This window comes from Cyanistes caeruleus, chromosome 12, assembly GCF_971803275.1.
Source record: "Cyanistes caeruleus chromosome 12, bCyaCae1.hap1.1, whole genome shotgun sequence".
NCBI classification, from domain to species: Eukaryota; Metazoa; Chordata; class Aves; order Passeriformes; family Paridae; genus Cyanistes; species Cyanistes caeruleus.
In genome coordinates this window covers 17,116,716-17,128,783 of record NC_141712.1, presented here as the reverse complement: position 1 = coordinate 17,128,783, position 12,068 = coordinate 17,116,716, and the positions used below count along the sequence as shown (strand labels likewise).

General features: G+C 39.6%; 1 protein-coding gene across 3 annotated transcripts in view; it reads right to left on the bottom strand.

Annotated features, from left to right (window-relative positions):
• CDYL2 (chromodomain Y like 2) overlaps positions 1 to 12,068 on the bottom strand; it is a 59,587-nt gene that overhangs the window by 17,897 nt on the left and 29,622 nt on the right. For 2 of the 3 annotated variants that reach the window (XM_086847547.1, XM_023934548.2), the window contains exons 2-3: positions 9,015 to 9,609; positions 988 to 1,205 (exon numbers count right to left, since the gene is read on the bottom strand). In XM_086847547.1, coding sequence (XP_086703673.1) covers positions 988 to 1,205; positions 9,015 to 9,609 — 813 coding nt within the window. Of the gene's footprint in view, positions 1 to 987; positions 1,206 to 9,014; positions 9,610 to 9,663; positions 9,801 to 12,068 lie in introns of those variants that run through there. The other variant, XM_086847548.1, reaches the window with a different exon arrangement.

Here is a 12,068-nt window from a genome sequence, read left to right as displayed (position 1 = left end):
GGTGTTTGATGTAAATTACCAAGATAGGCCTTCTAAATATTAGATAGTTTAAAAACTAGGAGTGATAACGTTTTGTATCATCAGTTTTAGCCATTTAGTATCAGTCAGTGTATTACTGCCCATGTGTACATGTGCATTTGAGAAGGGTACTCATCATACCTGCCCATTGTAAGCAATTAACTTCAAAGTTATAAATTTTCTTATTAAATAGAATGATTCCTCAAAGCTAAAATCTTTGTACAATCTCTCCAGGACATCCATCCTGATGCAAGCACTTACAGACATCCCTTTTCTTCTGATGGGAGTGGCAGAACAGGGCATTGCAGCCACAGGGAATGGAAGGAAAAGCTCCTCAGCCCTTCCAGTGATCCATGTGTGCACTGGGGCAGTACAAGCTGCATGTCTGAGTCTGCCCCTGTGTGTACAGTGTTTGGAACAAGGGAATTAATTTCTGTCTTTGATATGTTGTATGACTTTATGCAATTCAGCTGAGGATAGAGCCCCTAATTGGTTAAGATTTCATAAATAAGGACTCATACAGTGATTCAGAGAAAAAGTAATTAGGGATCAAGATAGAATTTAGAATGGTTGTCTCAGGATATAGACTGAAATTCTCTGTATACAACTGAAGCACTGTTTAAATTAGTAAAAGGAAAGAGACCAGATTTCTCCTAAGGATAGTAAATATCAGTAACTTCAATGTGTGAAAAGCTGCTTCACACAATTCCATGCTGGAAATACTGATTCTACCATTCCTTTTGTTATTATTTTTTTTTTTAGACATGTGAATTAACATTTAATTTCCATTGCATTCTTTTGGATAGGAAGCCCAAGTGTGAAAAAGTTAGATAAGTCTGCACTCCAGATTTCTTTTCTAAGTTCATCAATTAGGAAAAAAAATACATAAAATCAAATTCAAGTGCAATATTTGCAAGATAAGCCACACATTAGGATGGCTTTCTTTGGCTTTTAGGGATAAACACTTACCTCTGGGGTCAGTGCATTGTTCTCTGAAGTCTGACTTGACAGCAAAATATGTGTGAAACCGTCTTCTTTCCGGACTACAATGTCCCTGAAGCGGCAGTTACTTTCATTTTGTCGCACGCTGTATCTCAGTCTCTTATCGAAGACATAATCTTTCTCTCCATCAAGTTTCCTTTTCACAGTGCTGTGTAGATTCAAGCTTCCATTGGCCAGAGAAGAACCTTGCAGATGGAAAAAATCAAAGCATAATTACCCCTATACCATCAAAGAAACGGAGTGATACTTTCCATTAGCTTCAACAAAAATAAATAAATAAGAAAAAATAAATAAAAAAATGTGCCTGGCTAGTCAAATGTGGCCTCAAGCCATTGTTCTTATTCTGTACTCCAACGTGCAGAACTTTTTGTTCTCTGATCAGACAACCTCTAGACACAAGGAACTGATGCCATTTTGGAGAGTATCCAGGAGCAGGGAAAAAAAAGAGAAGAAAGATACAATTCCTCCTTAAAAACAAGTAAGAGCAATAGTAAGTCAGTCTTAAAAGACAGTTTATTCTTACACTGTGTATGAGCTGCAAACCATTCCTTTGCTGATGTCTACAGTGTTTCTGTAACAGGCAATAGAGGATGACTGGCAACAGTGCTGACAGGGGTGTCGAAGGAGCTTTACAAGGTTTGCATGCAATAATCTTTTTCTAATTGCAGATGTTTCAGACTATTGCCATTAAAAATAAAGCAGACACAGGCTGTTGAGGGACAGAGATTAAAGTCACTGGTTTTTGTTTATATAGATACCAGCCCACAATGCACCATTTTTAAGAAAGGCCAAGAGAGCTGAATGAAAACACCTTTGTTTGTTCTGTTCTTTACTCCTGCCAAAGCTGACCTGTTCCAACTCCTGGTTTCAAATAGCCAGGAATATTTAAAGGGCAGACGACATGAATATTAGAATACAGATTTAAATTTTATAGTTTAAGTGACCTCCATCCAATTAAAAATGCTCTGCTAGAATAGAATTGAACAGTGAACTCATGACAGATGACTAAACCAAAATCACTTAGCCTCATTTTGGATTAGCTATGTTTCAGCCTGATGCTTACGTAGGTAACTGATCTGTCTGACACCTCAGAGTTGGCAGTGGCCTGTGGAATTGTTCACAGTGTGTGAAATGCTGTATGTGCACTGCAGTTAGGAGATGGGATGTGAAAACACAGCCAGTGCTCAGCGGTGTGTGGCTGAGTCTCATGTGGTGCGTGCGTGTGCGTACTCACACATCTACACTCGGGGATCCGCCTTCGTCCAGGAGCCTGCTCAGTCAATCAGGAAACTCTTTTTTGTTGTTGAATTAAGAGATACCATCTAAAGCACTGCCTGGGTTATACTGAATAGAGGATTTACCTGGTGCAATGCAAACATGGCCAAATTCCATTAAATCATCAGTTTAAAAAACAATCATTTGAAACCAGAAGTTGGAAATTTGTTTTCTTGACAAAAAGTGTCTACAAGTGTAGAAATAACCATGTTTGAACTTTAGTATTACCATGCTTGAACTTTAAATGCTATGAATAATTTCCTATGACACGTTTCTTCTTTTTCCTAAGGTTTTTTTTGGACATGTATTCTTACTAACGGAAATCAACTTGTGAGATTGCTAATAGAACACCAATGTCATTGGGAATAATGTACTGAAACTAATTAACTCTTTGACTGAATCAGGTTATTAAATATTGCATGTTTATCTATTCAATACTTAACCAGCAATAAGCTACTGAATTGTGGTGACTTCAAACTCCCAAAAAAGTGTAAAGAACTTACAAAATCAGAGGCACAAATGCCCACTGAATGGAAGATGTGTCAGACTAACTGTACTGATTATCTACCTACTGTGGAAGATTATGCTACATCTATTTTAAATACAGATGGCAAGAGAAGAGTAGAAGATTAATTCACACAAATAATCCAGCTCAACAAAAAGCTTCACAATAATTTTTTTGGTTCGTTTTATTCTTCCTTATGTATTCAGTTTGTAAATGAATATATGATGTAAGAAACTAAAGATCTTATCACACTATTTTAACTATCTGGATGCCAGATGAAAGAAATTTAACCAGAGAAAAGATCTAAATTAAATGTGAGGGAAACATAAATGAGAAAGTGCCATTTTCAAAAGTAGATCATTAGCAGAACAATATATAGTGAGTAGCTTGTGGTTTCCGTGTCTCCAGTGCGTCCCTGTAATCTTGTTTAATCCGATAAACTGGAGAAAATGATCAGCACACTCTAAAGACAACAGTGATGTGGAACCAGGCCAATTTAGCACGTCTGCTGTGTGGAACTCCTGAAGCCTGCTCTGGAGCCACTGGAGCCATTGGGATTGTCCCTGTATGAGGGTCAATAGTCAGCACCCGCTCAGGGCACACAAGGGGAGCAGCACCTGAGTATGTCACGGTGAAAAATGACTGTGACAGGCAAGAAGAGACATTCAGAGTCTCAAAGCAATTTATACTGCACATGAAACAAATTAAGGATGCCTCAAATTAACTAAGGAAGCTTTAGATACATCTAAGTATGGTTTTCTGGCTTAACAGTAAGTGAGTATTTGATGCTTAGTCTAAGTACAAAAAGGAAACAGACTGGGAGAAAATACTCTTTCCTTTAGTGGGAGTTTAATCTAATTATTAATTTGTGTTTAATCAGCAATAGAACTTGTGGAATACTAAGCCAACATTTATATTTATAAGAATATATGAATTCAATTTTTTTTTAAGGGAACCTAAGATGTTCCCATACCACTGCTGCATGTAGTAATCCTTCTCCAAGAACAGCAGTAAAAGATGGCAGCAAAGGATACTATTTAAGGAGAAAATGCAAACTTGGTTGCATTCTGCAGTTCTTTCCCATAGTATCATCCCTAAGTGTTGTATAGAAATATGGAAAGGCTCATCCCTCCTGTTTTCCTTCAGTGTTTGCTTGTGAACCTTTTCATGGATTTTTCTAATCCCCTTCTGAGGCTGTTGATGCTGTCTGTCTCCACAGCTTCCTGTGGTATGACTCTGAGAAGTTGGGTAGCCACTACACAGAGAAAAAATTTCTTTCATCTGTGCTTTTATCTGATGTTCCACCACTTTCTGTGAGTGGTCCCTAGTTCTGCTGTCGAGGGATTTCAAGAGCAACAGTTCTGCATTTAGTATATCTGAGACCTGGATGATTTTGTAAACTTTGATCATGCTGCCCCTCAGCCACCCCTCTCCTAAACTGAAGCCTCTTTTATTCCTGTAAGCCTCTTAATTTTAGCTGCCCATTCCTGCATCTTTTACAGCACTCCACCACTGCTGAAGGGTCTGAGACTGGGGCTCCATTCTACTAGGCATTGCAGAAAACACATTGGAAATTTATATTCCAAAAAGCTGAGGCAGACAAAGAGTGGGAGAGGAAAGTGAGCAAGACTGCACTGACCCTCAGTGCTTTGGGGGACTTGGAACTCCACATCTCCTTCCACCAGGGGTGCTTCTGCCCACTGGTAGAGGACACCTCAAGCTCCTGCCATTTACATATACATCTTTTCTGAGTGTTCCATCAGAGCCAGTTTAATGGTGCAGTGGCTGTGCCACCACCCTCCACAGCAACCCCAGTGCTGGTACGAGCAGCCACACCATGGATTGGCCTGGTGATCTGCTCTGGCTGAAAACTCACCCTGCAAAACTGGTTAATTTTCAAACAATGCAGTTCACCTTGTAGCCTCAAAAGCACTAAAACTGGTGCAGAGGGAGGGATGGGAATAACAATCAGGGTGTCATGGGAAGGAGAGCTGGACTGTTGCTTTTATTAGCAGTACGCATTTATGCTGAATGGAAAGGATGATGGAGCTGAGACTTTCATTTTTCCAGGTGAAATAAGCCATGCTCCCTCATTCTCCCTGGTAAAGCAGCTTGGCATTCCTCAGTCTTCCCAATAGCCTTTAACTGCCTCTTTTCTGTCTTTCTTGTGGGTAATGGTTAATACTGTACATACTTAAAAGCTGTGTTCTGTTGATAATTTACTAATAATTTCAGACTTCTCCAGCTAAGGGAGCATCTGTAAGATATCTAAAAGCAATGAGTTTTTATCCAAACTGAGAGAGCAAGCATGTTTACTGGTCTTTTACTGCCAGTATTCTTTCAGAATAAATAAAAGAGAATAAGCTAAAAAACCAAGAGGAAGCAGTGACTAAGTCACAGAGCGTATTTAAATCAAGGGCACCATGAGACTACAAAGATTTTCGTAATGGAGAAAAACAGTGGTTAGTGATACATGACAGGCAGAAATTCTTCAGCAGATGGTACAGAAAAAGAGCGATGTAGAAAAAGGAAAGAGAAAATTAAAAGAGGATGTTTTTTGATGCTGTCAAAAAACTTGACAAAACAATCGCTCTCAATTACAATATCTGGAGAGAAACAGAAAGGTGGTAACAGAAGACAACAAATATAATCAGAAAGACCAGTATTGTTAGCTCCTGGGAGCATCAATGGATGTTCTTAACAGGGTTTTTCAATATTTTCCAATTTGCAAACCCTGAAATAACTGTCAGTAAAGATGATTCTGCTCTCCTTATGGTAGGACATATAAAAGGCAGAAGACAGTTTTTGGTATTAAAGATCTGTCCCAACTTCCACAAGGTCCCAGGACTCCACTGGGGTGCACTGAACATTTTGTGTTGTATGTAGCCCCAGCCAGGTTTTCAAATTGTAGTCAAATTTGACTTTTCCAAATCTAGGCTTCATCTCAAGACAAACCTAAAATTTCTGTACATATTTTCTGTGCAGTCTTACACTTAGCTGTGAAATGAATCTGACATTCATTTGGGCTCCATTCAGGCAATCTCAAAGCTGAAACAAATGTCTGCTTCCTCGGATTCTGAACAGGGCTGCCCAGGAGCCACAGCTTCTGGGAGCCAAACCAGGTCCTCCAGGCTCCCTCTTTGTTCCACATCTAGTGCCTGGGAGCCCTGCGAGCGCTGATGGAGCACGCCAGGCTTTCAACTTCCAGAGTGAATGGCAGACTGCCTGAAACCTCTGGCATAGCTGGCTGCCTCCAAGCTAAACGTGGGAGTCCTGCCAAGCAGACTACCACACTGCTCCTGCTCCCCAGGGACACAGCCTTAGGACCTTGGCTTGGATTTGGAGAAAGTTTTGAAGCCCAGAATGTTTGGAACAAAATTTCTGTTATCCAAAAAATTGGGCACTTTTCTCTGAAACTTTCTTCATTTGTAATTTGTAAAATTTCAGCCTGGTTTTATTGTGGCATCAATCCCAATTCAAGTGGGTTTCTGTGATAATAATGGGGCACAGGGCAGAATCACACTGGCATCCTCTGTGTGAGTGTGAATACTGAGGGAGTTTAGGAAATTGTTGGACTTGGTGAAGAGTAGCGCAAGTTTCTTCCACTTGACATTTCAGACCCCTCTATCAGGAAATGTGGCCTCTCTCAAGCTTGCAGAGCAATATTAAGAAAAAACCTAGTGATTTGATTTTGACCCTTCTTCACCAGTTTCTGTCTGCTCTTACTCAGGCAGTCTCATCCCTCCCCTTTGTAGTTTTCTCCACGCTGCATGTGCTAGGTATCACACAGCAGGACTCGAGGGATTTCTGACCTTGGCAGTGCTGCTGAGTATGGGCTTTTCAGAAAGGAACCAGGCAGAGATTTAAAGACCTCTTACTTTTGCCTACAGAATGCAAGGGGAGCAAAATATATAACACAAGTCATGGATTTGGAGAATGCAAAATCTGTCATAAAGAACTGTTTGAAAGAAGCTGCAGAGATCAGCTCTTGGGCCAGGAGAGAACACCTGGCTGCTCAGGCAAAGCAGCTTTCCACTGAACGAGAGCTCTCTGACAGGGATTATTCAATCAGGGTGCTGGAGGCCATTCCTTAGCTCTTCTGGCTTCAAAGGAAAGGCTCATTTGGCCTTACAGTTCTTTGTGACCCTTTAGTTCTTCATTAAACAAAATATTTTAAAATATGGGAATTAATGAATTTCGAAGATACATTTTTTATCGGAACTTCCACAAGAATAACATTAAAAAAAAAAAGATTAGGAAAACTTCATTAGAAACAGTAAAAAAACCACCAAAACTTCATACACATCTGTGATTAGATATGCAAATTTTCTTAAAGAATCAGGTAGCATTTTAAGCATTCTTACATGAGCTCAAACTCCCCAAAATACAAAAACCAAAATACACTTTTAAGTGCTTTAACTTCAAATTTCATTTACATCATCAGGAGTACTTATGCATTTAAATCTGACCATGCATTTTGCTGGTTTGGGAGTTTTTAATAGCATATTTGATGCCTGGTTTGAAATATCCCAGTAGGTATCACATATAGCCAGTAAGACTGGGCAAGGTCAGCTCTCCTTCCCAAATCAAGGAGCATTTGCTAGGCTGCCAGTAGGGTGGAAAATGGAAAGCAGGGTGATATAATTTATGTTGACTTCTGAAAAGTTTTTGGCAGGGCAATTCACCAGAAGCTGTTAAGGAAATGAGTACTATCATGAGCTATAGAAAGTAGCTAATAAAAATAAATAATTGGAACAAATGGTTACTTTTCATCATGTCAAGTTGGCTGGTCCCAAGGTCCCAAGGACCTGCAGAAGGATTAGTTTATTTAATGTATGTATTAATGAACTGGGAAGAGAAATATGAGAGGAAAATTTGAAGGCAATACAAAATAAGTAGAGTGAAAACTAGGAAAGATTTTGAAGAGCTTCACTAAATCAAAAGAAAAAGGTGAACTGGCAACAACAGTAAAGCAGATTAAATGCATAGTGAAACGGATCATACATAAAGCTGTGTTCTAAATTAACTGTAACAAGGAAGGAAAAAAACCCCAAGAGCAACTGTGGATCACTCAATGAAAACCTTTATGCAGTGTGTAAGAGCAGAAAGAATAATTCTCCAAAGGTTCTATCATCACCATATCAGTAAGAAGTAGGAAATAATTTGGAACAGCTCCTGCTGTTTTTAAAAGGTATTAAAACCACCCCCCAGACCAATGGCACAAGAGGATACTCAAAACTCTGAGGAATCAGTAAAGCCTTCCAGGTGGTAGGAAGGCTGAAAAGGCTGGGGCTGCCAACTGACTGACAGGGCATCCTCCACTTCATCCCTTCTGAGGGACAAGAGACTATTCAATGAAAATCAACTGCCCCCAAACAAAATCCCAAATCCCAAAACCTGATCAAATGAAATCTGCATCCTTTTGTTAACCCCTGGAAATTACAGTCACAAAAGACCATTGAGGCTGTAAATTGGGTAATATTGAAAACAAACAAACCAAAAAGATTGGACATATATAGATAATGACAAGCTATTTAATTTCCATTAAGATGAACAGTTTTTATAGAGAATATAAACCTTATTCTTTGAGAACTAAGCCAGTCAGTAACTATGAGGATTAGAGAGAAATTTCTCCTGTATCTTCTTGTTCACTTCAAGACTGTACCTTCCTCTAAAGTCTGTCTTAAGACTTTTGATGTGTCCAGTCACTGTCAGAGACAAGGACCTGAGTGTTCCTGACTATGACAAGCATTAATACTGAGAACTTGAATCTTATTCAGCCACACTTACCAGGACACTTTAGCAAGAGTGGTATTAATTCTAAAATAATTCTGGTTTCTCTAGACCACTGGGCTTAAGCATACCTAACTGAACAGTGATTTGTTATGTGGAGATACACAAACCCAGAGTTGCAGTACTGTACATATCTCAGTTGTCATTCCTACTCCGTGCCCTGTCCTCACTTCCCATAGGGATTTACACTGCAAAGGCACGTGACAGAGCCCACACTGCTTCGTGTCACTCCCTGGGAAAAGGAAAGAGAGAAGCCAACTGATAAAAAAAATGTATAATATGTAGGGAAAGTGTGGAACTTGTTTGTGTGTTTCTCACCATATCACTTGTGTGACAACAATTTTTCCACGAGTGGGCCCTACTTGCAGTTGCTGCAATTAACACCCCCCTCCCGCACAGAGGAGTTGTTTAAATCACATACCAATTCCATTCACAACAGGGGAATTGTTACTGACTTCCAACACGCTGGGCAAGTTTTGTTCTCCTTCGTGATCGTTTAAATCCACGTTTTGCTGCTGTGAGCCATTCCCAAAATGTCTAGAGTCTTTCTCATGGCTGCCATCTCCATTCTGCAGACCATTATGTGGCTTTTTCAGTGGCATGATCTGTAAACCGCTGGGAGTAGTTCGGTAAGTCACAGTTTTAGCAGCCCTGTCATTTGCAGATCCTGGCTTTGCTCCATATCCTCGTTTCTGTTTTTGATGAGATGGATTAATTCTCTTCCTTTTGTGTGTCGATCCTTTAGACTTCCCAGATTCAGAAGGTCTATGTGGAATTTTCTCAACAGACGACCCTCGGCTTTCCCGCAATAATTTTGGCGCGCTGGCCTGTTTCCCGTGCCTGGGTCGCTTTTCTCTGGTAACGTGCAGTCTGTTGAACTCATCAATAAATTCCTCACAATGGAGTAGATGATGTTCAGGTTCCCAGGTGTCTTCATTGCTCCCGTAGCCTTTCCACCTGATGAGATATTCCCATTTGCCCTTCTTGTTCTTCCTTTTGTCTACAATCCTCTCTACCTAAAAGGAAAAATCAAAATTGTATTATAAAGAATTCCCATGAACAGATGTGGCACTACAGGAGTGAAATGCAGAACCCCAGTGGTATTTTGACAGCAAGGCCACTGCCCCTTCTGAAAACATTAAAAGAAACATAAACATATCCTCAAATCTGAACTGGCCATTTGCAGTAGCTCCAATGTGAAGAAAAGTCTGAGATCATTAAACAAAGCACAATTTCTTTGAAAATCTGGTTACAAAATGAGACTATTACTGTTACATTCCTCAGCTACCTCGTGTTTCCAAGAGCCAAATAAAGCTTTTTTTTGCTGCTGTTATTTACTGATCGTTCTCCTGAATCCACACATGTATTATTTCCCTATAAGCTTCCCCAGTCGTCTTTGTGTCTTGAAACTACTTTGAACAGAGAACTGATGACAACAAATTGAAATGTTTCACAGCAAAGATCTTATTTGCAGTAGTGTACATCCACTTTGCTGCTTCCAACTTATAAAATTTTGTATTTTTAGGAATGCAATATTTGCATAAAGACACAAAAGTTTTGAATGCATCAATTAAAAAATTAAATAGCAAACGAAGTGTATTAAGGCAGGATTCTTACATGGAAGGAATGAAATTTATCAGCCTGTGCTGGAGAATGTCATTGTAAGGAACATTTTTACACCAAGGGCTAATGGACTGTATTGGGACTGCTCCCTGAATGTGAATTAAAAGCATTATGATGCTGTGGAACCTGGATGCTGGTCAAGCCTCAGGTAGAGGGAGAATGCAGTGGAAAATCCAAACACACCCGTGGCAGCAAGCTGGGGTTAAACTGCACCTAGTGAAATTCAGATCAAGTCATTAGGAAAAATGTTGTAATGGCAGTAGGAATTGGGTATTAGAATAATAGTAACATGGAGAAGGTAGGGAGGATTTTTAGAAAGAAGTTTTTGTTACATATGTCTGCCATGAAAAGCCAATGCTGGAAGATCAGTTATGATAAGGAAACCTTCAAAGACTCTCCCAGGTTTTATTTTTCCATTCTTCAATTTTTAAATTTTGTTTTTAATATGTGGTTTATGAAGGATAAAGATGCCACTAATGAAAAAAAAATCATTATCATTAACCCAAAGCAGTATTGTTAATTTAGAAGAATAAATAAGTGGATAGATCATGTAACAGCTTTCACTGCTCTTCAAAGAAAAATCATCTCATGTGAAGAACAACAGTGGAATCTGTATGGAGAATTTAACCTTGAAGAAGGGCAATTGCAGCAGTGTAAGTAATTGTTCATTTTAGGTCCCTTGTTAGAGCAAACCAGTGGATTAATTCTGTCTGTTCACTGGCTGGAACTGTACATTCATAGAAATCTTGGTGGGTTCCCCAAAGGAGTCTAAATGTAATTAGCAACTAAACATTATACTTCTATCTCAGTTAATTTACATAGGAACTGTGCTAATATATCTCTCTGAGTCATAGTGGACACCTTCCTCCATGTCCAGGGCTCCCACTGCAGCATCCCAAACAGCTCCTTCCTGTGCTCTGGCTTATCAAATATCTACACAGAACCATCTCAGAAGCAAAGCAAGGCATCCTTTTACTCTGAATTTAGCACAGTCCCCTTCAGGATTGCTCAGAGAAGGAAAACAATTAACTGAAGCTCAGCCTGGACAAGTTTGAGATCATTTGTCTGAAAAGAGGGAAAAAGCTTCACAAAATAAATTAACTGGCATTTTTTATTTTCTTTTTGGTCCTTATGTGGGATGTCTGGCTTTCAATCGTCAAACTAATAGTAGACTTATTATGATCTTGTTGACTTTATAGACAGCAGCTGTCCAAATTATCCTTAGCTTGAAAATACCTTCATCTTCCTATCAGGGACTAGCAGAAAAACTGTACATTGAACTGTGGAACTCTGTGTGGGCTGCCTGTGGATTTGTTACTTTAATTACTGCAGCTTGCTGTACCAAGGAGCAAAACACATACATGTATGTCCTGGGGAAAAAATTAAATTGCTGCTAAACTCGGTAGACCACAGCTATCAGTACTGGAGAGTCTGGGTTACTGCTTTTCTGTCTGTGCCAGATAAACAACACATGCATTGCCCTCCCTTTTAATTCAGGACTTTGGACTTGGAAAACAAGCTCCGTGTCAGGTTGGTGCTACTTGGGAGTTCCTTGATTTTGTTTTGAGGGATTGCACCAGCTTTGCTCCCCAACTTGCTCACTGAAGGAAGAACCTCAGAAAGGATGGACAAATACCTCACCTTTTTCAGGATAGCACACAAAAATCACCTCCCCACCCTCACCTTTTTTCACTCATACACATCTTTAATTACACAGATTTCTTATTTGCACATTGTTGCTCTATGTTTTGTGGTTTGAAGAGGTTTTGTGCAGGGTATTTTTTAATATGGAACACACTCAAGTATTTTGGCGATGAGGCATCCTGCATTTCAGTTAGGAGGATGAAATGAG